General features: G+C 46.8%; 1 protein-coding gene across 12 annotated transcripts; it reads right to left on the minus strand.

Annotated features, from left to right (window-relative positions):
* Positions 1–13,981: 13,981 nt before the first annotated feature.
* On the minus strand, positions 13,982–25,977 carry PIGV (phosphatidylinositol glycan anchor biosynthesis class V). Of its 12 annotated transcripts, XR_008622079.3 has the most exons (5): positions 23,822–24,266; positions 21,195–21,329; positions 17,038–18,159; positions 15,666–16,400; positions 14,586–14,716 (listed from the first exon to the last, which is right to left on the minus strand). XR_008622079.3 is itself a non-coding variant. In XM_008961655.4 (4 exons), exons 2-4 carry the CDS (start codon positions 21,270–21,272, stop codon positions 14,435–14,437), a joined length of 1,482 nt encoding a protein of 493 aa, XP_008959903.3. In that variant the 5' UTR covers positions 21,273–21,329; positions 24,284–25,977; the 3' UTR covers positions 13,982–14,434. The 12 variants fall into 12 exon arrangements, 11 of the variants coding, with proteins under 11 accessions (XP_008959903.3, XP_063449868.1, XP_034814943.3 ...); XM_008961655.4 differs by lacking the exons at positions 15,666–16,400; positions 23,822–24,266 and adding an exon at positions 24,284–25,977 and having other exon boundaries at positions 13,982–14,716; XM_063593798.1 differs by lacking the exon at positions 23,822–24,266 and adding an exon at positions 24,284–25,977 and having other exon boundaries at positions 13,982–16,400.
* Positions 25,978–27,160: the final 1,183 nt, after the last annotated feature.

The following is a 27,160-nucleotide window of genomic DNA, read 5'->3' on the forward strand; positions in this document are numbered from 1 at the left end:
CTCCTGCCTCAGCCTCCCAAGTAGCTGGGATTACACGCATGTGCCACCATGCCTGGCTATTTATATATATATATAATATATATATAATTTTTTTTTTTTGAGACGGAGACTTGCTCTGTTGCCCAGGCTGGAGTGCAGTGGCGCGATCTTGGTTCACTGCAACCTCCGCCTCCTGGGTTCAAGCGATTCTCCCGCCTCAGCCTCCCGAGTAGTTGGGACTACAGGTGCATGCCACCATGCCCGGCTATTTTTTTGTATTTTTAATAGAGATGGGGTTTCACCCTGTTAGCCAGGATGGTCTCGATCTGCTGACCTCATGATCTGCCCGCCTTGGCCTCCCAAAGTGCTGGGATTACAGGTGTGAGCCACCGCGCCCGGCCTTAATTTTATATTTTTTTAGTAGAGACGGGAGTTCACCATGTTGGTCAGGCTGGTCTTGAACTCCTGACCTCAAGTGATCCACCCACCTCGGCCTCTCAAAGGGCTGTGATTACAGGGGTGAGGCACCGCGCCCGGCCTCTTTCTCTTTTTAGAAAGACCCAAGTCCTATTGGATTAGGGTAGGCCCTATCTCTAGATACAGTCACATTGGAGGCTTAGGGCTTCAACATATGGATTTGTAGGGGGTGTGGGGGGTGGTCACAGTTCAATTCACAACACCCAGCTATGCAGTTTACTTCTAGTTTGCTGTCTTCATAGAGAGGGGGAAGGCCCAGAGGCATCTACTTGGCCTTTCCCACCATAAGGGCCCTTACTCTATGGGTCAGAGAGCCAACTGAACCCATGTTAGTTGTTAAATATGTCAATTCCACTTATAAATTCAGGAACTTGGGAGATAACCCCAAGATATGTCCAAAGAGGCCACCAAGAGCCCCTACTTTAACTGGTAGGCCACAGTGGCATTTTGGGTCCCCAGGAATTAGCATTAGTTCAGAGCCAATATTTAGTAATCCCCTAAAGGTCTGGATGTTTCCTTTTCCCCACCGCACAGCTGCTCTAGTAAAGGGTTATAGATGTTATGAAGAAAATTTGAGGGAAAATTTACCATATATATTTCGGCAGTGTCGCTGGGTCCTTTCTTAAGGGGACTTGGCCTCCCTTTCAATCAAGGGGCTCTAGGTCTGTTAACTGACTTAGGTCTAAAAACTGGATAAGAGGCCATGCCTCCCCATTGTTGGTGATTCAAATCTTATTTCTAGCCACTAGATTCTCACAAAGACTCTACTGCTCTTGATGGCAAATGCATCTACCTTGTCTTTGTCGGTTAAGCACTACTACTTGGCCTCTGATACTCTGAGATCCTCTCGTCTCCACTGAAACTAGGGAGCCCATCTCAGTGGCAGAATTTCCAACTATCATTCTTGAATCACAGAGGAGAGTCCCCACAGAGCTTTCTGAGAATGCAGATGCTCCCCTCACCAATACATTTCTCAATGCTGTGGTGAACAGAGTGTCCTCTGGGCCCTCTTGGGAGACAGAGAGGACACAAAGTTCACATATGATAAATTTATTACAACATTCTTTTCTCTCTGGTCCTTTGAATTTTGTCCTCTCCAGTGAATTCTTCCCATCTTAGCCTCATTAAACATAGGTACTAGCTGGGCACAGTGGCTCACACCTGTAATCCCAGAACTTTGAGAGGCTGAGGCAGGTGGATCACCTGAGCCCAGGAGTTTGAGACCAGCCCAGGCAACATGGCAAAATCCCGTCTCTACAGAAAAGACAAAAATTAGCTGGGCGTGGCTGGGCGCGGTGGCTCACGCCTGTAATCCAGCACTTTGAGAGGCCAAGGCGGGTGGATCACCAGAGGTCAGGAGTTTGAGACCAGCCTGGCCAACATGGTGAAACCCCGTCTCTACTAATAATACAAAAATTAGCCAGGTGTGACGGTGCATGCCTGTAATCCTAGCTACTTGGGAGTCTGAGGCAGGAGAATTGCTTAAACCTGGGAGGTGGAGTTTGCAGTGAGCTGAGATTGCGCCATTGCACTCCAGCCTGGGCGACAAGAGCGAAACTACATCCAAAAAAAAAAAAAAAAAAAAATTAGCTGGGCGTGGTGGCACACGCCTGTAGTCTCAACTACTCAGAAGGCTGAGGCAGGAGGCTTGCTTGAGCCTGGGAAGTTGAGGCTGCAGTGAGCTGAAATTGTACCAGCCCGGGCATCAGAGCAAGACCCTATCTCAAAAATAAATACATAAATAAAATAAAATAACAGAAGTAACATTAAGTCAGATTTTCAGTCAACCAACCAAGTAAGCCATTAGAGCCACTTGCAGCTATGTGAAGTAACACTTTAAATTCAGAATCTGTGACAAGTGCATACACATCAATACATTTGGCTCAGTCCTGTGTTATATTTCATCCTTATAGGTCTAACATTCTAAGAATCCACTCCCATGTGTATTCCCCAGATTTCTGTCTATATGTCAGCAAAATCTTGAAATGATTGTGATGTATAAGTTATTTCCTTCTGAGTCAGATTTTCTACTTGCCTCCTTGGAGAATGCTGAGACTGCATCCTAGTTGTGGGTCTGGTGGCAACAAGGGGTGGCTTGGGTGGATCTTGGGGAGAATGGCATATCTTTGCAAGGTATATATCCTGCCCCAGAAGTTATCACAAGATTTTCAAGCAAGGGAAGCCAGGTTTCCTGAGACACAAGTCAACAAGATGCTTCTACTAGCAAGAGAAGCTCAAAGAGAAGGATAAATCTAAGATTTTCACATTTGTCTGAGTCAAATCAGATGTCCTTATTCCAAGTTTCAGGGTCCTACTCCTGAATCACAGGAAAGACTTAGTTAAACTGAATTCAGCTGATGGAATTCTGCAATATGCACAATTTTCATGTTTTATTTGTAGCAAATCAGTCTGGTGGCTACAGGAAATAAGAGATTATTTTATGGCTATCAGAGAAGCCCTACAGTTCTCTGACCATGAGTTCAGCTGAGAGTTTAAAGACCTGAGCTGGTAATTTTTTTTTTTTTCCTGCAAGGCCCATGATGCAACTGGAAGAATCGGTCCCATATCATAGTCCCTATAGTCATTATCACTGCCATAACAGTTAGTGCAACCACCATTTGGGCCCCCGAGACACTTCCTTTGGTTGGCACTTCATCACAAAAAACCACAGGCGATGATTTCATTAATTATGAGGCCACAGCATGCTATGGATCACATTCTCATTGGCAAGGAGCTCAGCACATTCAAACCCAATGACACAGCCAAGCTGATTTCCTCATCCCATCTTTTGGGGTCTTTTTCCTGGGGCCACTCCTAGTACCAATTTCTGTATCAGTCAGGGTCCAGGCAATGAGAGAGAAACCACATCAGTCACTGACAGAGAGAATTTAATATAAAGAATGGTTAGAATAGTTAACTAGGAATAAATTGTTAACTAGATAACTCTAAGGGTAAAAAGAAAACTAAGATATCATGGAGGCAGCAATAGACAGCAAGAAGCATCTATAACTCCTCGGACTAAGAGTACAGAGGCAAGAGTTTGGAATTACTCAAAGTTAAAACCTTAGAGGAGGGCCTCTGCAGAGCTGAAACTCGGACCTCTAAGTCTGATGCTCCATCTAGTCTTTGAGCTTGAAGAACTCAGACTTCTGAAGACAGGATACTACCCAGCTGGTGCTGGTGTCTCTGAGTGGAACACAATGGAACTGGTTTGGCAATTGTTGGGGAAAACTACAAAGTGGATTCAGCAGCTGCTACAGGAAGGACCTGCTACTGTCTGGGTAAGGGAGTGTTGCCAGAGTGACCCTTACAGGAATAGGAAGCAAAAAGAAGAGTCCCAGCTGGGCGCAGTGGCTCACACCTGTAATCCCAGCACTTTGGGAGGCCGAGGCAGGCAGATCACCTGAGATCAGAAGTTCGAGACCAGCCTGGCCAACATGGCGAAACCCTGTCTCTACCAAAAATACAAAAATTAACCGGGCGTGGTGGCGGGCACCTGTAGTCCCATCTACTCGGGAGGCTGAGGCAGGAGAATCACTTGAATCCAGGAGGCAGAGGGTTGCAGTGAGCCGAGATTGTGCCACGGCATTCCTGACGGGAGGGAAACTCCATCTCAAAAAAAAAAAAAAAGTGTCCCTTCTTCTTCCTCTGGCTTCACTGTCTCCCTCTGGTGGCCCTTATTGGGAAAGCCAAACACAGAGCCTACCGAAGCAAAAACGTGATTTTCAGAGCCCCAGCTCCAGTATCTCATTGTAGCGAATATGTGGGTGGGTTTGGAGCTGAGAGACAGTAACTTAATAACTAGCACTGTTTTTTTTTTTTTTTTTTTTTTTTTTTTTTTTGAGACAGAGTCTGGCTCTGTCTCCCAGGCTGGAATGCAGCGGCCCAATCTCGGCTCACTTCAACCTCCGCCTCCTGGGCTCAAGCAATTCTCCTGCCTCAGCCTCCCGAGTGGCTGGGACTACAGGCGTCCGCCACCACGCCCAGCTAATTTTTGTATTTTTAGTACAGACGGGGTTTCACCATATTGGCCAGGTAGGTCTCGAACTCCTGATCTTGTGATCCGCCCGCCTCGGCCTCCTAAAGTGCTGGGATTACAGGCGCGAGCCACCGCGCCCGGCCCTAGCACTGTTGTCTTTATAAAGTATTCCAAGAAAGAGGTGAGTTTAGGTGAGAATATGCTGGATTTCAACAGAAATAGAAAATAGAGAAAGAACAAAGATCATAGGTCTTTCAGGGTTGGAAAAGCTGACTGCTTCTGGACAACAAATAGTACAAAGTAAGATAGAAAAGGTTTTAGGGCAGGGCGTGGTGGCTCATGCCTGTAATCCCAGCACTTTAGGAAGTCGAGGCAGAAGATCACTTGAGCCCAGGAGTTCAAGACCAGCCTGGGCAACATAGAGAAGCCCTGTCTCTACAAAAAAAATCAAAAATAAAAATTAGCCAGGCATGTTGGAGCATACCTATACTCCCAGCTACTTGGGAGGCTGAGGCAAGAAGATCACCTGAGCCCAGGGAGGTGGAGGCTGCAGTGAGCTGTGACTGTACCACTGCACTCCAGCCTGGGCAACAGAGTGAGACCCTGGCTCCAAAAAAATAAATAAATAAAAATAAATAAATAGAAAAGGTCTTGAACAACATGAATTTAAAGATGCAATCTTTTTTTTTTTTTTTTAAAAAAACCACTGTCTGGCTCTGTTGCCCAGGCTGGAGTGCAGTGGCGCAATCTCAGTTCACTGCAACCTCTGCCTCCTGGGTTCAAGTGATTTTCATGCCTCAGCCTCCCAAATAACTGGGATTACAGGCATGTGCCATCACACCCAGCTAATTTTTGTGTTTTTAGTAGAAATGGGGTTTTGCCATGTGGCCCAGGCTGGTCTCAAATTCCTGGACTCAAGTGATCAGCCTGCATTGACCTCCCAAAATGCTGGGATTACAGGCATGAGCCACTGTGCCTGGCCTAAGGATGCAATCTTTCTAAGGTAAATATCAGGTTAAGAGTGTGGCCTGCATGGCCAGGTGCAGTGGTGGCATGTGCCTGTAGTTCCAGCTAATTAGGGGGCTGAAGTAGAAGGATTGCTTGAGCCTGGGAGGTTGAGGCTGCAGTGAGCTGTGATCACACCACTGCACTCCAACCTGGGTGACAGCATGAGACCCTGTCTCAAAAAAAAAAAAAAAAAAAAAAAAGAGCAAAAACTATAAAACTCTTAGAAGAAAACATAAGGAGAAAACTGCATGACATCAGATTTGGCAATGATTTTGAAAAGGCAACTCACAGAATAGGAGAAAATTTTGCAAATCATGTATCAGATAAGGGATTAATACCTAAAATATATAAAGAACTCCAACAACTCAACAACAATAAAAAAAAAACAAACCCAAAACAGGTAAGGTTAGGAATAGATATTTCTCCAAAGACATACAAGTAGCCAATAAGCACATGAAATGATACTCAATACCACTAATCATCAGGAAAATTTAAATCAAAACACCACTTTACACACACCAAGGTGGCTAGAATTAAAAAACAGAAAATAACAAATGTTGGTGAGGATATACAGAAATTGGAACCCTTTTGCATTGCTGGTGGGAATGTAAAATGCGCAACTGCTGTAGAAAACAGTAGGCCATTCTTCAAAAAAGCAAACATGGAACTACCATATAATCCAGCAATTCTACTTCTGGCTGTATACACAAAAGAACTGAAAGCAGAGATTTGAACAGATATTTTTATATCTGTTATATAAAATATTCATAACAGCACTATTCATTATAGTCACAAGGCAGAAGCTATCCAAATGACCATTGACAGATGAATGGATAAACAAGATGTACTACAATGGAATATATGCAGCCTTAAAAAGAAATTCTGGTGGCCGGGCTCGGTGGCTCACACCTATAATCCCAGCACTTTGGGAGGCTGAGGTGGGCAGATCACGAGGTCAGGAGATCGAGACCATCCTGGCTAACACAGTGAAACCCCATCTCTACTAAAAATACAAAAAAAAAAAAAAAAATTAGCCAGGCGTGGTGGCGGGCACCTGTAGTCCCAGCTACTCAGGAGGGTGAGGCAGGAGAATGGCATGAACCCGGGAGGTGGAGCTTGCAGTGAGCCGAGATCGCGCCAGTGCACTCCAGTCTGGGCAACAGAGCGAGACTCCGTCTCAAAAAAAAAGAAATTCTGATGCAAGCTACAATATGGATGAACCCTGAAGACCTTATGCTAATTGAAATAAGCCAGACACAAAAGGACAAATATTTTATGATGCCACTTATATGAGGTACCAAGAGTAGTCAAGTTTATAGAGACAGAAAATAGAATGGCAGTTGCCAGGGGTTGGAGAGCAGGGGGAATGTGAAGTTATTGTTTAATGGGTACAGTTTCAGTTTGGGAAGATAAAAAAGTTCTGGGCTGGGCATGGTGGCTGATGTCTGTAATCCCAGCACTTTGTGAGGCCAAGGTGGGTGGATCACTTGAGGTCAGGAGTTCAAGACCAGCCTGGCCAACGTGGCAAAACCCTGTCTCTACTAAAAATACAAAAAATTAGCTGAGTGTGGTGGCGGGCACCTGTAGTCCCAGCTACTCGGGAAGCAGAGGCAGGAGAATCGCTTGAACCCAGGAAGCGGAGGTTGCAGTGAGCCAAGATCGTGTTACTCCACTGCAGCCTGGGCGACAGAGCAGGACTCCATCTCAAAAAAAAAAAAGTTATGGAGATAGGTAGTGGTGTTGGTTGCACAACAATGTGAATGTACTTAATGCTACAGAACTAACACTTAAAAAGTTAAGATGGTAATTTTGTTAGATACATTTTAGTGCACATACATACACAGTCTGACTAGTTGAGACTTAAAATAACTTTAGGCTCCCTTGTTTTCACCAGTAGGAAGTGGCTTGGTGACACCTGAGCATTCTCCAAGGAGAATGGTCATAATTCGCAAAGGAGAAGGTCATACTCCCCAAAGCCAATCTCAGATGTGGCCATGAAGAATAATCAACAAGGAAGAAGTCAGGCATAGCAATGTGTGCCTGTAGTAGTTGGGGCTACTTGGGAGGATAAGGTAGGCAGATTGCTTGAGTCTAGGACTTTCAGGCTGCAGTGAGCTATGATCCTGCCACTGCACTCCAGCCTGGACAACAGAGTGAGACCCTGTCTCTTCAAAATAAAATTTTAAAAAGGCAAGGAAGAACTTCCTAGAAAGTCACATCCAGGAGCCATGGAGAACAATGGACAAAAGAGTCCATCCCAGGCCGGGTACAGTAGCTCACGCCTGTAATCCCAGCACTTTGTGAGGCCAAGGCAGGGGGATCACGAGGTCAGGAGTTCGAGACCAGCCTGGCCAACATAGTGAAACCCCGTCTCTATTAAGAATATAAAAATTAACTGGGCATGGTGGCGCATGCCAGTAGTCCCAGCTACTCGGGAGGCTGAGGCAGGAGAATCACTTGAACCCAGAAGGTGGAGGTTGTGGTGAGCCAAGATCGCGCCACTGCACTCCAGCATGGGCAACAAAGCGAGTCTCAAAAACAAAACAAAACAAAACAACAACAACAACAAAAAAGTCCATCCCATAACAAAAACAAGGTCTAGGCTGGGTGTGGTGGCTCATGCACATAATCCCAGCACTTTGAAAGACCAAGGCAAAAGGATTACTTGAGGCCAGGAGTTCAAGACCAGCCTGGGCAACACAGCAAGACCTTATCTCTATAAAATATGGCAAAAATTAGCCGGGCGTGGTGGAACATGCCTGTAGTCCCAGCTACTTGGGAGGGGCTGAGATGGGAGAATCCCTTGAGCTCAGAAGTTTGAGATTACAGTGAGCTATGGTCACACCATTGCCTTCCAGCCTGGGCTGCCTTCCAGCCTGGGCAAAAGAGTGGACCCTGTCTCTAAAAAAAAAAAAAAAAAAAAAAAATCAAGTTCTAATCCAGGAACTCCCTGCAGTCCAGGGAAGGGGGCTTTGACCTACCTGAGCAGTGGGAATTCAAAACTGTTTTGGACCAGTGACTGTGGCACTTCTTCCATGCTTTCCTTTTCTGACTGGGAGTTTGTATTGAGGTTATCCTTTTCTTGCTCTACCAATGTATACTGGATATGTTTGTGAAGTGCAGATACCTTGCTTTTTCAGTTCACAAATCACCATAAGGAACCACACTGAAGCTGACTGAGAGACTCTGAGCTGAATACAGTGACTAGATGGGATTTGGGGCTATTTCCCCTGGGCAAGGGTAAGTGTATTCTGTGAAGAGAAACAGGTATTTGGCTCAGAAAGGCAGACTGTAACATACAATTATCTGTGTTCTCTTCTTGAACTCACAGCCAGACTTCACTTCCCAGTAGGGCTACCAGATATAGCAAATAAAAATACAGGATGCTGGTTACATTTGAATTTCAATTAAGCAAGGAAGAAATTCTTAGAAGTACGTCCCATGCAATATTTGGAATGTAATTATACTGAAAAATAACTTGTTTACCTGAAATTCAAATGTAACTGGGCATGCTGTATTTTATCTGGGAACCTACTTCCCCACTCCTTTGCGGTTAGACATGGCCATGTGACTAAGTTCTAGCTAGCGGAATGGAATGATGTGCTGACTCTTCCAGGCTGGCTCCTTAAAACTTTTCCAGGAGTAGCCAGGCACGGTGGCTCACACGCCTGTAATCCCAGCACTTTGGGAGGCCAAGCCGGGTGGATCACAAGGTCATGAGTTCGAGACCACCCTGGCTAATACAGTGAAACCCCGTCTCTACTAAAAATACAAAAAATTAGCCGGGCGTGGTGGCAGGTGCCTGTAGCCCCAGCTACTCTGGAGCTGAGGCAGGAGAATGGCGTGAACTCAGGAGGTAGAGCTTGCAGTGAGCAGAGATCGCGCCACCGCACTCCAGCCTGGGTGACAGAGCGAGACTCCGTCTCAAAAAAAAAAAAAAAACACACTTTTCCGGGAGTAGAGGACTCTAAGGAGCTAGAGCAGGACAGTCACAAAATGGACAAGACTGGGTCCCCAATAATTGGGCAGAACAGACCTCCCTTCCTAAACCTGCAACTGGACTATGAAGTAAAAAAGAAAGGAACTTTTATTATTAAGCCACTGAGTTTTGGCGGTTGTTTGGTATCGCCGTTAGCCTACCTTGGATAATATCCCTAATCCCTAAATTCAATAGTTTTTCTCATCCTTTCCTTAACAGCATATGACCCTGCTAACCATTTCTTTCTTCTTGAAACTTTTTTCTTGAGACAGGGTCTCACTCTGTCACCCACATTGGAGTGCAGTGGTGTGATCACTGCTCACTGCAGCCTCGACCTCCTGGGATCAGGTGACCCTCCCACCTCAGTCTCCCGAGTAGCTGAGACTACAGACGCCCACCAGGATACCTGGCTAATTTTTGTATTTTTCGTAGAGATGGGGTTTCACCATGTTGCCTAGGCTAGTCTCAAACTCCTGGGCTCAAGCGATCCACCTGCCTCAGCCTCCCAAAGTGCTAGGATTACGACATGAGCCACTGTGCCTGGCCTTGAAACTCTCTTTTCCACCAATGATACAATTTGTTTCTGGTCCTTTAATGATAATAATGATAATACAATAGCTACCATTCATGAAGTTCTTGCCATACAGGCACTGTGCTAAGTGCTTTATCTTCATGACTGCCCATGTGGTAGATGCTATCACCCCCACTGTAGATGAGAAAACAGGCTTAGAGAGGTTGAGCCACCTACCCAAACTCTTTTTTGTTTTTTGTTTTTTTTTTTTGAGACAGAGTCTCACTCTGTCGCCCAGGCTGGAGTGCAGTGGCACAATCTCAGCTCACTGCAAGCTCCGCCTCCTGGGTTCACGTCATTCTCCTGCCTCAGCCTCCCGAGTAGCTGGGACTACAGGCGCCCGCCACCACACCTGGGTAATTTTTTGTATTTTTAGTAGAGACGGGGTTTCACTGTGTTAGCCAGGATGGTCTCGATCTCCTGACCTCGTGATCCGCCTGCCTCTGCCTCCCAAAGTGCTGGGATTACAGGCGTGAGCCACCGCGCCCAGCCAACCTACCCAAACTCTTACAGCCCCTCTCTCTTCTCTCTCCACACTCTTTTTTTTGACAATCCCATCCAACAGCATGGCTGCTGTAATTACCGTGTCTGTGTGCATGGTTCCCTGACCACTCTCTTGGTCTCCAGTTCCACATTTCCTGGCACATAAATGTGCTGCTTGGTATCGTAAACCCAACATGTCCAAAATGCAGCTATTGCTTTGTTAGCACTGTTCTCAACACTTTTCATATGGTAACATTTAATTCCCACCACCACCCTATGAGATGTTATTATTCTTTTATCTATGAGCTGGATATTATTATCTACATTTTACAGATGAGTAAACTGAGGCTTAGAGAGTCAGTATCTGGCTCAAGTTTACACAGTTAGTACACAGTAGAGCTGGGCTTGGGGCTGATTTCAAGGCCTAGATTAAGACCTCAGCTCCATTCACACTGGTCTCTCCCTGTCCTATCCTGTTCCATTTCCTGCCTTCTATATTCATTCTGTACCCTGAACTTTCAAATCCTCCCTATCATTCAAAGTCTAGCTCAACTATCATTTGTCCATGAAGTCTTTTCAGGTATCCCAAGCCGGAAGGGAGCTCCATCTCGTGTGAACTTACAGAGTACATGCTCTCTGCCTCACTTACCTTTTTCTAAGCACACAAATAAAACTTGAATTCATTCTAATCATAAAAAGTTCAAGTAGGGCTGGGCACGGTGGCTCACGCCTGTAATCCCACCACTTTGGGAGCCCAAGGAGGGTGGATCACGAGGTCAGGAGTTCGAGACCAGCCTGGCCAACATGGTGAAACCCCATCTCTACTAAAAAATACAAAAATTAGCTGGGCGTGGTGGCGGGCACCTGTAATCCCAGCTACTTGGGAGGCTGAGGCAGGATAATTGCTTGAACCTGGGAGGCAGAGGTTGCAGTGAGCCGAGATCGCGCCACTGCACTCCAGCCTGGGTGACAGAGCAAGACTCCATCTCAAAAAAAAAAAAAAAAAAAAAAAAAAAAGTTCAAGTAGTGGGATATAGAGCAAGAAGCTTCAGTGTCCTTTCACTCCCCAGAATTTATTGCTTTCTGCCTTGATTAATGTTTCTGTGTCTGCTAGCAACTCTTATTAGACAGTTATTTGAGGACAGGAGGCATAGCTGAGTCATCTTTATTCCCCTAAAATAGGCATTAATAAACAATTACTGAAAGAATCAATCAGTTTCAAATCCCTTGAGCCTGCACATATTACATTTTCAGATGACAGTGAGAGGGTCTATTCAATAAAAGTAACATTTTTCCAGGAGGACTGGTAAAGGTATGTCAAACACTCTCCTCCCACCTTCATTAAAGAACAAAAAAAAGCATCTACTTCTAGGTACGTGAGGCTGAGGCGTCTGGTTTCTGTTTTAGCAGGGTCTCAGAAGGAAATGACTTTTCTCTGAAACTGTAGACACCCCACCTAGCTGTGGCATTGTTAGGCCTCAGGGTAAACAGGAAACTTCCTGCCTTGGGGTCCTTCATGTCCCTCTCCCAGACTATTAAAGAGACTGTTAATAGGATGGTAAAAGGACAGCTGCTGGTCATAAAATCAGCCCATTCCTTAGATCCCTAGAGAACAACTAAATCCCTGCAAGGTCAGAGAGAAAACCTTGTCCAGCTCACGCCAGGTGCACCCACCTAGCTGGGCTCCTGTTACAAGGTTTCTGGGCATGATGAGATCTAGTGTGAAGGTTAAACTGAGACTGCCAGAGCAGTGACATCACACCTACTCTGTGGGGTCTGAGTCACCTCTTCCAGTAGAGGAATAATCAGTCCTGATTATCCCCCAAAAGGAGGCAAAGAGGAGAGTGAAGAACCCAGTGCTCCTACCTCGGCAATAAAGAGCTGAAACAGGACCCCAACACTTCCTGCACGCAAGGTGGAAGTCTCTGGATTTGCAGCTGTTGGCAAGGAGAAAGGGAACAGTTTCTGCCAACTAACTGGAGGGACACTAGGGCAGGGGTGATCATCGTTTGCCAAGAAGGGCACTTGGTGTCTTGGCAGAAGGCAGAGGGCTGCCCCGATCTGTGTGTACATTTTCAGAAGCGTTTGACTCTGAACCAAATTCTCTCAGCTGTCCTAGTGCTGGGGCGATGGATGGGAAATGCTTATTGGCCAGGCTGACCAGAAGCTCCAACAGAGGGTGCTGGGGCTCAGCCAGGAGCTTCCCTTCAGCTGGCAAGTTGAGCTTTCTGTCATGGTCAGAGGGAGTGTGTCAAAATTCCAATTCTCAAGGCTTTCCAGAAGCTGCTTATGATTACCCATCTGTTTTGAAGAGTTTCTGCTTGCTGGATGTTTTGGCTTAAATGGGAAATAAAAGAGGTAATGGATGATACAGAGCCAAACTCTCATCTGGCTCAAGGAATGGGCAAAAGTAGCTCAGCAGGGGCCAATGATCTTACTACCATTATAGTGATAGGCTCATGACCAAACGGGGGCCAGGAAGCAGGGCAGATACCATTTCATTCCACCTTGGACTTACGTACAATTTACCAATTCCTGCCGCCGTGTTGGCGCCTCTGACCCATGTCTACTGATCAAGTAAGCAGGCACCTGAGAACGGCACAACAGGCACCTTATCTGCCAGATGTCACTGCTTTCCCTCATTGAAAGGAAAGACCACCTAAGTTACTCCCAAGAATTGCACTCGGTGGAGGAGGAGTTTCTTCTAATTGCTGAAAACAGGAGAACTGGATATTTTCTCCTAAAATCACACATTTAAGCCTCTACATTAGCGTTTAGACTGGGGTGATTCTGTTGTTTAAGGCAGTTCTTAAGATGTTAGCGCAGAAAGGGACCTACAAGAGACTGCATCATTCACCACCACCCCCTGAAGAATATCATCATTTCCCATGGTTTCAGAGGTGGTAACTAAGGTTCTGAAAACTCTCCCAAGTCACATGGCTGGTAAATGGGGTTTTACTGAGAGGACTAGAATCCAGGGTTCCTGATGCCTTCTTCTTACCCTTTTTTCCCCCAACTGATTTATATTATTTTAATTTTTAAAAATTATTTTACTTTTTGCCACATGGAAAGATTTGTATTATTTTTACTTTTTTTGAGACAGAGCCTCACTCTGTTGCCCAGGCTGGAGCGCAGTGGTGCAAACTCAGCTCACTGAAACCTCCGCCTTCCAAGTTCAAGCAATTCTCATGCCTCAGCCTCCCGAGTAGGATTACAGGTGTGTACCATCATGCCCGGCTAATTTTTGTATTTTTAGTAGAGACGGGGTTTTGCCATGTTGGCCAGGCCGGTCTCGAACTCCTGGCCTCAAGTGATCTGCCCACCTCGGCATCACAAAGTGCTGGGATTACAGTGTGAAACGTCGTGCCTGGCCTGTATTATTTTTTAAAAGGCAATTCATTGCATGTATAACTGAAAGAAGTTTAATTTGCATATCTTTGTAAGTTTTTTTCATATAAAAATACATGCACAAATCATAAAAAAAAACATCAGAAACAATGTCGCATTTGGAAAAAATGGTCCCACTTTATTACTGCCACTACACTGTTCAGGCCTGTACCATCTTGTGTGGACTGTTACCAGCCTGTCAGCTAATGCCTTTGATGAAATTTACACTTCAATAAATTGACATTTAAATTTACACACAGGTCAATGGTAGGTTTAAGACTGTCTCTGCTATATTGATTGACTAGACAGATCCAGGTGTATTTTAGACTTGGAATACGACAATCTTCACTTACAGAGAAAATAGTTGTCTAAAATTTGCCCTAGCCAGGACCAGAAGGGGCTCTCTAGCGTCTGACACTTCTCCCATTCCTGACCAGCTTTCAAAGAGAAAGAGAAAGATTATAATGGACACAGTAATGATCCCAGGGCAGCAGAGGCAGTTCCAATGTGTATTTTTACTTTCAGACCCCTGGGTTAAGTTGGCTTCCAACCTGTCCCTGGAGAGTCCAGGTCATGTCCAAGGTAGGAAGTTGCAATGTAGGAGTAGTCCCAGGAGCCAGTAAGTCAGGAAGTAGCCTAGAATGTATCGTGTGACTGGAGAACAGGTTTTCCAGTGATACAAAAGTCCCATGATAGGATTTCTGGGGACCTTTTGTCCTGGTGGGGAGTCCTCTGCAAGAGGCTTCCAAGGCACAGTCTTTAAGGATCTCAACAGCGGCTCTTGATCCTGAAGCAAGTGAGCTGGAAACCAGTACATAATAGGAGTGGAGGAGCCCAAAAACCTGGTGAGAACCTAGAAATCATGAGAGGGGAATATCCAGACATTTACTGGAATGTCACTGACTCAAATTGGACCAGCCCGGGGACTTCTCTACTGCTGGGTGAACTATGGTCCTGTGACTAGAAATGCATTACACTGGAAAAGAAATTGAACACAGCTTAGGATCTGTCTTAGAAAGATGTATGTACAGCAGACAGGCATCCTCCATATTACAAATAAACATAGCTACAGACTAATTACATTAATTACTATTAAAATAATGGGCCAATTAATACTAGAAACTCTGTGGGGTCTAATTTTAGCCCAGGGCCTGGACTGTAAACTCTGTGATATTGATTTGGGGATTGGGAACCTGAGGTGGTTCCCTTATCCCATGGGATGGCAAAGCAGAGGGAAATGGGCAGAAGACCCATTGCTTGAACATTCTCTCTCCTATTGGAGTTCAGACACAAGTGTCCAAATGGCCTCCCTCAGCTAACCTGGAAACTTTAAGCTTTGCTGGCACACATTCCACGATTTAATCTAGCTAAAAACACAGAATGCTACTTTCTATTTCCTCTGTGTCTCTTATCCATACAGCTTGGAGAATTTTAGAAACAGCCAATGTGTGACTCCAACAGGAAGAAACTGCTAAGAGGTCAGCATGGGGAAAAAAGACGTCCCCAGGGTGGGGCCACAGCCAAGAACAGAAAATCAGATATAAGATCAAACCTTTCCCATCCTTCTCTATCACCACCGCCACCACCCAAAACATTGGTTAAGGTTACCTCCTCTGGAAATTGGGGGCCTGCCTGAGTTGAGAACCTCCTGAAGTCAACAGTCAAGAAACCAATATGGATATAACTATCACTGTGTATTAGGGAAAAAGATCCCAGAGATATCCTCCGTGCTTATTCCTGTATTTCAGTCCAATCAGGTCCTTTCACAACCCTCGTGTTTTTGCATATGCCCTTCCTTTTACCTAGAATGTTCCTCCTCTGCTTCTTATATGGAAAATCTCATTCTTCAGGACCCAGCTGAAATATGATGCCTTTCTCAAGTACTCCAGTGAGTTACCTACTTCTTCTTTGCCTCCATAATACTTTATCTGAGCTTTAAAAAAAAAAATCTTGCTGGGCGCGGTGGCTCGTGCCTATAATCCCAACACTTTGGGAGGCCAAGGCGGGTGGATCACGAGGTCAGGAGATCCAGACCATCCTGGCTCACACGGTGAAATCCCGTCTCTACTAAAAATACAAAAAATTAGCCAGGCATGGTGGCAGGTGCCTGTAGTCCCAGCTACTCGGGAGGCTGAGGCAGGAGAATGGCGTGAACCTGGGAGGTGGAGCTTGCAGTGAGCTGAGATCATGCCACTGCATTCCAGCCTGGGTGACAGAGCAAGACTCCGTCTCAAAAAAAAAAAAAAAAAAAATCTCAGGCCGAGCATGGTAGCTCACGCCTGTAATCCCAGCACTTTAGGAGGATGAGGCGGGCAGATCACTTGAGGTCAGGATTTCGAGACCAGCCTGGCCAACGTGGTGAAACCCCATCTCTACTAAAAATACAAAAATTAGCTAGGCGGTGGTGGCAGGCGCCTGTAATTCCAGCTACTCGGGAGATTGAGGCAGAAGAGTCGCTTGAACCCAGGAGACACAGGTTGCAGTGAGCTGAGATCGCACCACTGCACTCCAGCCTGGGCAACAGAACGAGACTCCATCTAAAAAATAATAATAATAAATAAATAAATAAAGTAAAATAAAATAAATCTCAAAATAGCACTCCCCTTTCTATCCCACTGTACTATAATTTATGTCAAATGTCTGTCCTCCTATTTATACCATGAGACCCCCCAAGGCAGTAATTTTTTTTTTTTTTTTTTGAGATAGAGTCTCACTCTGTCGCCCAGGCTGGAGTGCAGTGGTGCAATCTCAGCTCACTGCAACCTCCACCTCCCGGGTTCAAGCAATTTTCTGCCTCAGCCTCCTGAGTAGCTGGGATTACAGGTGCCTGCCACCATGCCCGGCTAATTTTTGTATTTTCAGTAGAGACGAGGTTTCACCATCTTGGCCACGCTGGTCTTGAACCCCTGACCTCGTGATCCACCCACCTCAGCCTCCCAAATTGCTGGGATTATGGGTGTGAGCCACCGCGCCTGGCCGCAATTTTGTCTTATTTATGTTTCATCCTTAGAGGTCTGACCCAGAGTCTGGCAGAAAGAATAACCCTAAATAGTCATTGAATGAATAAATTCAGTATGGATCACTCAAACGGGAGATGTTAGCTGCCTTCCCTGTCCTTGGCCAAGGGGTTTTGCCTGTATTCACATCCTTATCCCAGTCAGGAATCCACCTCACCTGAACATGCATGCACAGACCTCCAAACAGCAGCAGCACTGCAGCGTGGACCACGTACACAAACACCTGAGGACTGAGGAATCCAAGATCGGGCTTCTCTAGGGTCTTATTGTTCTTGCTCCTTTGCAGCCCAAGTGTAAGGCAGAGCCAAGGGTGGGTGGTCACGTATGTCCAAGTTGCCCAGGCAACCAGTATAGCCACTGGTGCAGCCAGTAGAAAATTGGGCACCTGCTTGAGCTCATAGTATTTCAAAAAGCCAACATTCCAGTAGACATCCTGGATATAGCTGTATATTAGTGGAACATCCCAGAAGCACCAAGGCGGTTCATTTCCCTCTGCAATCCGGTAGCCCTTGTCTACAGCTAACTGTACCAAAGGCTCAGGAATGGGGCGGGCTGAGCCTGGCAGACAGAATTGGGTGTAGGCATAATACTGAAAGAGGGCAAAGGGAAGGCCAAGTGTGAACACCGACAGAAACAGAGAGGCCATCAGCTTAAAGAGCTGTCTCAGAGGATTCAGCATCGTTAGAGAAGAGAAAAAGCCTTGGCATTGAGAATGCATGAGGAAGCCAACACTGACCAGCCCGTTGGAGCGTACCCCAGTGGCAATGGCAAAGAGGAGTACACTAGTCCAGACTCGGCCCCTCTCCAGCTGCCCCATGGCACTGAATGTCAGGAGGGCAAACAAAGCTTCTGAGTAACCAGCTGCCAGGAAGACATTGGCAGGGCTGAGACAGAAAAGCAGAGCTGCATAAAAGGACTGGCGGGGACAGTGCAAAACCAGACAACCCAGGTCATGAAGTGCAACTGCAGCCAACATGAAGAACAAGAAATTGAGTGATGCTACCGAAATCAGCAGGCAACTGCGTAGACTCAGTAACCCCCGTAAGGGTCTCAACAGTTCAGTCCCCACCAGCAGGGCCAAGGGGAAACCAGGAAAGAAGGCAAAGTTGTGCTCATACAGGTAGCCATGCTCAGCAATGAACAAGAAGTGTTCAGCATCCCAGTGAGACAGGCCGCCCAGAAGACCTTCCACGAGTTGGTCCACAAAGCCTGAGGGGGCCAGGCGAGGAGGAGAGAAGGCTTCTGCATGGTGATCTGGGATGATGGCATTGAAGAGGGCCTGTGGAGTAAAGAAAAACCAGAATTTTGGTTGAGTAACTGGAAGAAAAGAATTGCCATTTAATAAAATGAGGAAGAAGGCCAGGCTCATGCCTGTAATCCCCACTTTGGCAGGCTGAGATGGGAGGATTACTTGAACCCAGGAGTCCATGACCAGCCTGGGCAACATAGCAAGACCTTGTCTCTATAAAAACTAAAAAAAAAGTCTGAGCACAGTGGCTCACGCCTGTTATCCCGGCACTTTGGGAGGCTGAGGTGGGAGGATCACTTGAGCCGAGGAGTTTAAGACCAGCCTGGGCAACGTAGCAAGACCTTGTCTCTACTAGAAATAAAAAAATAAAAATTAGCTGGGTGTGGTGGCACATGCCTGTAGTCCCAGCTACTTGGGGGGGCTGAGGTGGGAGGATTGCTTGAGCCCAGGAGGTTGAGGCTGCAGTGAGACATGATTGTGCCACTGTATTCCAGCCTGGGTGACAGAATGAGACCCTGTTTCAAAAACACTCAGAACTCTTCTTGAGGACTGAACCCTGGACATGTTAACATCTGAAGGCTAGAAAGAGGATGAAAATCCAGCAATAAAGAAAAAAAGGAACAGTCAGTGAGGTGGCAGGGAACCCAAGAGAGCATTAGAACCAAGGGAAGAAAAGGAGTGATCAACTCTGTTAAATGCTGCTGGTAGGTCAAGTAAGATGGGGGCTGAAAACTGACCACTGGATTTAACAATGTGAAAGTAACTGGTGACTTTGACAAGGGCTATTTCAATGGAGTGGAAGAGAGAGAAGTCTGCCTAGACTGGGTTCAACAGAGAATGGGAGAAAAGAAACTTTGAGGAGTTTTGCCATAAGGGGAAGCAGAAAAATGGGGCAGTAGGTGAACAACAATGTGGGGTAAAGTGAAAACTTTCTTTAAGGTGGGAGGTAAAGGTTTGTATGCTAGTGGAAATAACCCAGTAAAAGGGTATGCAGGAGAGAGGGGAGAATTGCTGGGTAGGCAAAAAGGGTACAAAGGTAGAGGAGCCAGCCTTAGAGAAGAGGACAGACGGTTCATCCAACCTTCAGTACTGAAAGCACAAAGGTGCAGACATAGGTAGGCTGAAGAATGTGATGGGCGCATATGGAAGGTCTCTTCTAATGCCTTCTATTGTTCTGAGTTGTCATTTAGGAAAACAATTTGTTACATGTTACATGTTTTTCTCTTTCCTCAAATCTCTAACACCCTTTCCCCAGAACTCACACTCAAGTGATAGACTCTTTTCAGGACACTGCACACATCATCTTCATTAATAATGAAATCACCAGGAAATCAATAGAAGTAGTGCTGGGAAGAGTGACAGTGAACCAGGAGCCAAAACCGTCAAGGATTAGCTGTCACTGACAGAGACGACAGCAGCAACGAAGGGTAACTTAGGGATATAATCTGATGGCTTGAGCATTGGAAGTGGGGGGATGATAATTAAATCGCATTTACTGTTAGATGTCTTTTTGCTGGCTGGGCGCGGTGGCTCACGCCTGTAATCCCAGCACTTTGGGAGGCCGAGGCAGGCAGATCACGAGGTCAGGAGTTCGAGACCAGCCTGGCCAACATGGTGAAACCCCATCTCTACTAAAAATACAAAAATTAGCTGGGTGTGGTGGTGGGCGCCTCAGCTACTTCGGAGCCTGAGGAGGGAGAATCATTTAAACCTGGGAGGCAGAGGTTACAGTGAGCCAAGATCGCGCCTTTGCACTCCAGCCTGGGGGGACAGGGCGAGACTCTGTCTCAAAAAAAAAAAAAGTCTTTTTGCCCTATTAGATCATCAGCTACTTAAGAGAAAAGAGACCATGTCTTTTTACACTTACCACCTAGCACAGTTCTTGGAACGCAATAGGTACTTTAAAAATTTTTGGTGGTTGAATGAACTGCCTAGAGGAAATATACTGTTTCCAAAATTACCACCCGAATTAGAGCCCAGCTGTCCTGGTTCCCTATCCTGGATGCTGACTTGCAGCATTGCTCCTTTGGTTCTGCCAGTAACCCAGCTGATGCTGGTTGAGAGACATCACTGAGTAAGTCTCCCTAGCCTGGCAACAGGAGCATAGCACCATTTTTAAGGCTTTTTAACTTTTTGGTCAGTTTCCTTATCAGGCCACTTCAAACAGTAAAAACAAACAGGATAGGAGTGACAGTCACAGATAAACAGCCCTAGCCTGCAGGTGGACACGTTTAACTAATCTCGAAACCCAGCAGAGTCTGCTATGCCTTATGTAGTGGGGAAGGAGAGAGGAAAGTTTCCACAAAGGGACCAGTTATGAGCCTCAGAGAGAATGGTACAGGGATAAAAGGTACACGTCATTATGTGAATCTAACATCCCTAGGGTGTTGACATACATTCAACAACATTCATTCATTTATGAACATACTGAGCTAGGTACCAAGCACTGTGCTAGGCAGCAAATAATTCATATATACGTGATATTTTATTAAAATGTGTATCAAGGGGAGCCTCGGAGGGAAAAGGGAGCTGCAAACGGGCAAGTGCACTGAGAGTTGTGTGGGTGAGGCAGGAAGGGCAGGCACTCGGGGGAATAGGAGGAACCATTATATATCCAGATGGTTTTAGAACTTGCACATTGCCACGTTTCTCCCACTCAACTGACACAATGCTCAGTCTCCTAGTAAGGGGACACAGGGCAATACTTTGAGCTGTCCCACCCTATAAGCATCTCTGGTTACGGAACATCACAGTCTGTTGGAGAGACCACTAGCTCAGGAGTTAGGAAACATGGGGTCAAACTCCAGCCCTTCTCTATCTTGCTATGTGGCTTTGGGGATGTCACTTAACCTTTCTGGGCCTCTGCTGCTTCATGGGTAAAACAAGATCAACAGACCGTGTTTCTAAGATTCCTGACAACTTTTCAGCTCTAAAGTCTATATCTCTGTGGTTCCAACCACACGGAGGGGCACACCTGAGAGGTGGAAAGGAGATGGGGACTCTTCTTACTGCCTAGTCCAGTCATGTAGCAATGGCACATTCAGGACAAAGGATGGGAGACTGACCTGCAGCATCAGAGTCAGGATACGGCAGCTGACTGCAAACCTCAGCACCTCCTTCCGGGATGGGTCCTGGGGCCACATCCTCTCACCACCAGGAATTCAGGGGTGTTGCTACCAGGATTGAGCTCCCTCAGGCCTCTAAACCCCAAAGGAGGAAAATGTCACACATCGAGTGAAAGCAAATTCTTGAAAGCATTCGTCACTGGAACCTCCCCTCTCAGAATTAGTATGACAAACTTAACCAACCACCTAACTTCCCAGATGAGGGGAAAGCATCTTGACAGCAAATGGGTTCAGTAGGTGTCACTGTGAAGCACTGAACTGTCGTTGGTAAAGTTCCATACAGCTAAGCAAGTAGCTGGAAAGCTAAGGTCACAGAAAATCTTTTAAAGCCTATTGGATGCACTTCTGCAGGAACTAAAGATCTGGGTTCAACTCCTGACTCTGTCACTTACAAGTTCTCATTAGTCCCTCTGAGCCTCAGTTCTTTATATAAAAAATGGGAGCAGACTTTTTTTTTTTCCTATCTCACAAAATTGTCATGATGGTGAAACAGACCAAAGTGTGAAGTTCTACTCAAATCTGTGTTGTGGTTGCTATTATTTGGTGTGTGCCCTTTTCCTCTTGCCCAGAATAATAAACTAGGTCCCAAACCAGAGTCCCCAAAGTGGGGCATAAAACCATACTGGAAGACCATAATGACTCCACACTCTAGCTTAGCTCTCTGATGTGTGTTCAGCTGGTCTGTTAAATTAAGTGGGGAAGGAAAAGAAAACCACCACTCAAGCAGGACCTCAGCCAGCTCACACTGCTGAAACAAACTGAGGGTGAAGACAGAGTAGACTACCAGGGATGGAGAAAACTGTTATTTGCCATCTCTTTGTTGGGATGGTAGCAACGTATAAACAATCGCAAAGCCACTCCGAGGCAGGGAATGCACCTTAAGGCATCTTTTATAATTCCTTGAGCTAAAAGGAGTCATAAAGGTTCCTCAAGAACTTTCAAACACCAGCCTGGGAAATTTGAAAGGAAAGCAAAAGCATCAGAGGCAGCTCATCAATTTGGGATGAAGAACTATGCCTAAAAGGAAAAAAAAAATTTGAACTGAGAAATTTAAGGAGGACAGCTGGAAGACTCTTTTTCTTCTCTTATCTGGCAAATACCTAAAAAACCTGTATCACTTGTTTCTGGAATTCTCTGATCCTCACTAGACAGTGCGCTATGCCCTCATTACATTCTGCCCTATTGCCGTTATTGCTATTGCTTATTTAAGTTGCTAAGGGCAGGGGCTTTACATCACAACTATATCCCAGGGCCTAGAACACAAACAGGCATCTTAAACCTGTGTTCTGAATGAATGGAAGTGGTAGGGACAGGATACAGCATCAGCAGTTCACTGACTCTAGATATGAAATCAGTGCCCCAAGTATTCTTCCCATCATATCTCACGTCAAGAGCAAGACGACAAAGTCACAGAAGCCACAGGAAAATAAAATTTCCCCAGAAAGGGAGCCAAGTTGGCCAATGGCAACAGTACTCTTTCCTTGGCACAAGGGGGCGCCTGCTGCTTGCTCCATCGCCAGGAGGCCTGGAGGAAGGGAGGGGCCCCCAATTCCACACCGGTTGGCTCACGAAAATTCGGTTCAAAGGCAAGCTTCTGAAAGCCCCAGACAGTAACGGTAGTTTGTGAATCTAAACGTTTCCAACGTATGACTCGCTGAATCGAGAGAAATCACGGAAATGGGCATACTCAACCTCACGCGGCTACTCCTTCCCTATCCTAGGGCGAATTCACTCTTTTTTCCTCTTCCTTGGCTTCCGACGCGCATGCAGAAGAGAAGCTGGGATCAGAAAAGCACCTAACCCACCTCTGCCACTTGACCATGCTTGCATTCTTCCTTTCCTCTCTCGAGTCAAGCTCTAGCCTCAGCGACTACAGATGTGTGTAGCCCACACTTTGCTTACAGGTAAACCAAGTAAAAACAAAGCTAGTCAATTCTCCCTCTCAGCTAATTGCCCACCTCACTTCCCAACAACCCCTTTGCCAAATCACAGACTCTTAACTGGCAGGACACTTACAGATCAACTAGTTTCACTCTTCAAAAATTTTCCCGTGAGATAAATAGGCTCCAGAGATCTCATCAGACACTGTGAGGCTAGTATAATTACCATCGCCATTTTATGGATATGGAAACTGAGGCTCACTGGGGTCAAGTGACGTACCCAGGGCTACTTAAAGAGGCTGTCATGTTTTCTGCTTCTTAAACCTCACGGTACCAGCCCGCATCCCTCGCCAAAGGGTATGCGCCCTTTCCGAGCCAGGATTATGACCCAGGTCACCCAAAAGCCTAGCCCAGTACTTCCATGCCGCAGCCTGCCCTTGCTAGGTATGCTTAGGGTAGTTGGGCCCTATCTGAGAATCTGGGACATCCTGTTGAACTGCAGCTCTGGACCCTCTGGGTAAGACTAACACCCCCTGCGCGGGCTGGAGAAGTCGCTCTGACCCAGGGTCCTCAGAGCCAAAGGCCTCGTGGGGGCTGCCTTCTGTCAGCCCAGCCGTGTCCGCAGCCCGTTTCTGGCCGGCTCCTTTTGGACACAGTCCCTTCTGGGTACTAATCATCCACGCTCACCCCAGAGGGGCCACGGCCCAAGGACCACTCCCGAGGGAGCCTGCAGAGCCCCACCAGGCCACAGGGCCGGAAGCAGGCGAGGGCGGGAGGCTGGAAAGGAAGAGGCGGCGCCCGAGGCTGCTATGGCGGAGGGGCGGGGCTCCCCGCTTCTCCGGGCGTCTGTCTCATTTCTACCGGCCTCCATTTGACAGCTTCCCTCCCGCCAGAACTCCAGGGCTCCCAAGCTGGCGCAGGGTCCTCAGCCCCTGCCCGTCCCGACCTCCCCGGCGGGGACCGAACCTCAGCGCCTCCATCCGGGGCCCACGCGGCCCGCGCCTGCGCGCTGGCTCCGCCGACGGCGTCCCCGCCCCGCTCCTGCCCGGACTTGGAGCAGCCCCGCCTCCCTGCGCGGCGGCCATGTTGACTCCGGGCGAGCGGGGTGGGGGTCGCCGCTCGGCGCCTCGCCTCGTAGCACCTTCCCACCTTGGTGACACCTGAAGAGTTCTCTCGCACTTCGCTCTCCTTCAAGGCCCCCCGCCACCCCGCCTTCAAATAGTGAGCGGAGGCTGCTGTCTCAGTCAGTGCTCTTGCCCCAGCTCCCGCTGACGTTCACTGAGTTCCCGTTGTGGGCCGAGGCTCTTGTAGTCGGGGGCTGACCCGCAGCCTCTTCACAGAAACCAGAGCCGCGCTCTTCCTGCTGTCAGGCAACAACAGCTCAGCACAGGGCCTGACACACAATAGATGTCCTCTGAATAGCCAAAGAAAAGCATTCTTGGGGTTTCTGTGGCCGGCAGCGGCACCCTGCGTCCTGGGTGTGAAGAAAGTGGGGGATCCCCCTGATTTTCCCCTCCTCTAGCTACCAGAGACCTTCTGTCCTACTTCAGTCCTCAGCCCCACCTCAGGTGGCTAATGAGGATGGTGAAGAAAACCTCAGAGAACACCCTCCAGGGCTCCTTTCACCTCCCTCACCCAAGCAGTTTCTCTCATAGGAAGTGGGGCCAAAAAAAGAAAAAAAAAGAGGCGAACTCAACAAAACCGTCTATTGGGGGGAGCGGCCAGTTTGTACCCTTGTAACGGAAACTGTTAGAACAACTTTGCACCCTCCTTAAAGGAAACAGATGATAAATCCTTCTCCGTTGGTGGATTTCTTGTTTCTCAGGATTCCAAAGCCTTATGTGGTTTCAGTTATCTGCCCTCCAAACGAAGCCAGGGGCCGGGTTAGCCTCTGGCCACAGCCTGGCTCAGGGAGGGGTTTATCTTCTGCAACGGCTACTCATGTGGGTGGGAACAAAGAGATGGTTGCTACCTCTCTAGGCGAAGACCAGCCCACATCAGTCTGTGGGGGCCTGGGACTGTATCTCTTGACTCTGTAACTCATTTCAGGCCCTGAGACCTAAATTGCCTTCAGATATTTGTTGTGTGCAAGGTGGAGAAAAGGCAAATCATATTTAGTCGTTGTGTGTTGGAGAAGGGGGAAAAATGGAGTTTCATGGCCCTTCCCCCAGGTTTTTCAGTGCCACGCACTTGTTCTCAGCTCCAGAGGCCTGTGAGTAACGTGGCAAAGCCTGGGGACACACTTGTGACTGGGGCCTAAGGCTGTGACTTGAATCTCTAGAAGTCCACCATGAGGCTCCAAGCAGCACTCTCTCTGCAAAGACAAAACTGAGAAATGAACTGTCCTTGCTCTGTAAATTCACAAGGGGAAAAAAGACATGCATTCTCAGGGTTCCCTCTGTCCACATCAAATTCTCTCAAAAATCTATTTGTAAAAAGGCCAGGGGTCTCTCAAGACAAGTCAGAATGTTTTTTAAAAGCTCAGCTGTCACCCTGTAGAGGTAGAACTTTATCCAGATTTTCAGCTGTACTTTCCTGCAATTTCTCTTTTCCTTCTCTGCTACCCAACCCCCTCCTCTTCCGCTCTGTTTCCTGTTTCATTTTCTGACTTCTGCTCTGACAGGAAAACAAGGAAGCTGAATCTTGTGCTCTCAAAGCCCTGACTCCCTGGTTTCAGATTGGAAGAAGGCTAGGTGGGATAGGAGGGGATTCTGGGACTCCAAGGCTTTGAGTAGTGACGGAGGCAGCCTCTCAGTGTTCTTGTAGAGTCTGCAGCTAAGATGGAGCCTGCATCTACCCAGGGAGCCAGCTGAGCTACCAGAACTGTGGAAAGCAAGTGAGAAAGAGCCATATCCCAGGCTCCAGAAAGACTCCACACTTCCCAGCCATTTCCATTAAGAAGCACATATCCCACATCACCAAGAAACAATATCACATACAAGTCCCTAACCAGAACAATGCAAGCAATGCATTACTATTCTAGAAGCTTAGGATTTAAGAGGGTTACATCATTTCTGTTCTTTGAACTTGCCTGGCTCTGCTCTTGCTATTTTCCCTGCTTGAAGCACTCTACTTCCAGACCACCCTTTGGCTAGCCCATTATGTTTGGGTCTCAGGAGAGATGTCACCTCCTTAGAGAGGCTTTCCCTGTACTATCCCATCAGTCTGTTCTGTTTTGTTTTGTTTTTTTTTTTTAAGATGAAGTCTCACTATATTGCCAAGGCTAGTCTGGAACTCCTAGGCTCAAAGGATCCACCCACCTTGGCCTCCCAAAATGCTGGGATTAAAGGTGTGAGCCACCGCGCCCGGCCTCTGTTTTCTTCATAGCACTTAACACCATCTGCTTGTCCTGTCCATGAATTTTACTTGTTTCAATGTCTGTTTCCTTATTCTAGAATGTAAGCTTCTGAGTGTAATGGAGGAGCAAGGGCTTTGTTCACCAATATATTTCCAGTGTTAGAACAGTGCCTTGCACACTGTGTGTCTTCAATAAAGATCTGGTCAATAAATCAATTTCTTTAATCCTATACCTATATTTTATGGATGAGGGAGCTAAGGATCACAAAGGGTAAGTGACTGGCAAGAAGTCACATAGCTAGTGGTAGCGATGGGACTTGAATTCAGGTCTCCAGCCTCCCAGGCTGGTTCTCCCACTCTACACTATTTTAATCTTTCACAGATTTACCTCTTTCCCTCTCTTCCTTTTTTCCCATATGTAAGAGTCTTTACGGGCTATGCTAAGATGGGCACACCAAGTCTTAACAGCTCTGACCTACTCTTTCCTCCATCAAATTCCTATCTTATCTGTTTGATTTGTTCAACAGTACAGGAATGCCTACTATGTGATGGGATGAAGATGCAACACTGAGCAAGATAGAAACAATCCTTGCCCTGGTGGAGATGATATCTACCTCATAGGATTTATAGTGCTTGGCATACAATGCTCAATAAAGATGGGCTATTACAACTCATTGAACAAAAAAGTGATTTTCCCACTGAAAGTGTAGAGAAGGAAGTTAGGTGGTT

The sequence above is a fragment of the Pan paniscus genome, chromosome 1, assembly GCF_029289425.2.
Source record: "Pan paniscus chromosome 1, NHGRI_mPanPan1-v2.0_pri, whole genome shotgun sequence".
In the NCBI taxonomy this organism is placed as follows: Eukaryota; Metazoa; Chordata; class Mammalia; order Primates; family Hominidae; genus Pan; species Pan paniscus.

Coding starts and splice junctions, on each gene's coding strand:
- PIGV (XM_008961655.4), bottom strand. CDS start 21,272: ATGTGGCCCCAGGACCCATCCCGGAAGGAGGTGCTGAGGTTTGCAGTC. Junction 18,160..21,194: donor TCCTGACTCTGATGCTGCAG/GTCAGTCTCCCA, acceptor TTTACTCCACAG/GCCCTCTTCAATGCCATCAT. Junction 14,717..17,037: donor GTCTGTGCATGCATGTTCAG/GTGAGGTGGATT, acceptor CATGATTTCTAG/GTTCTCACCAGGTTTTTGGG.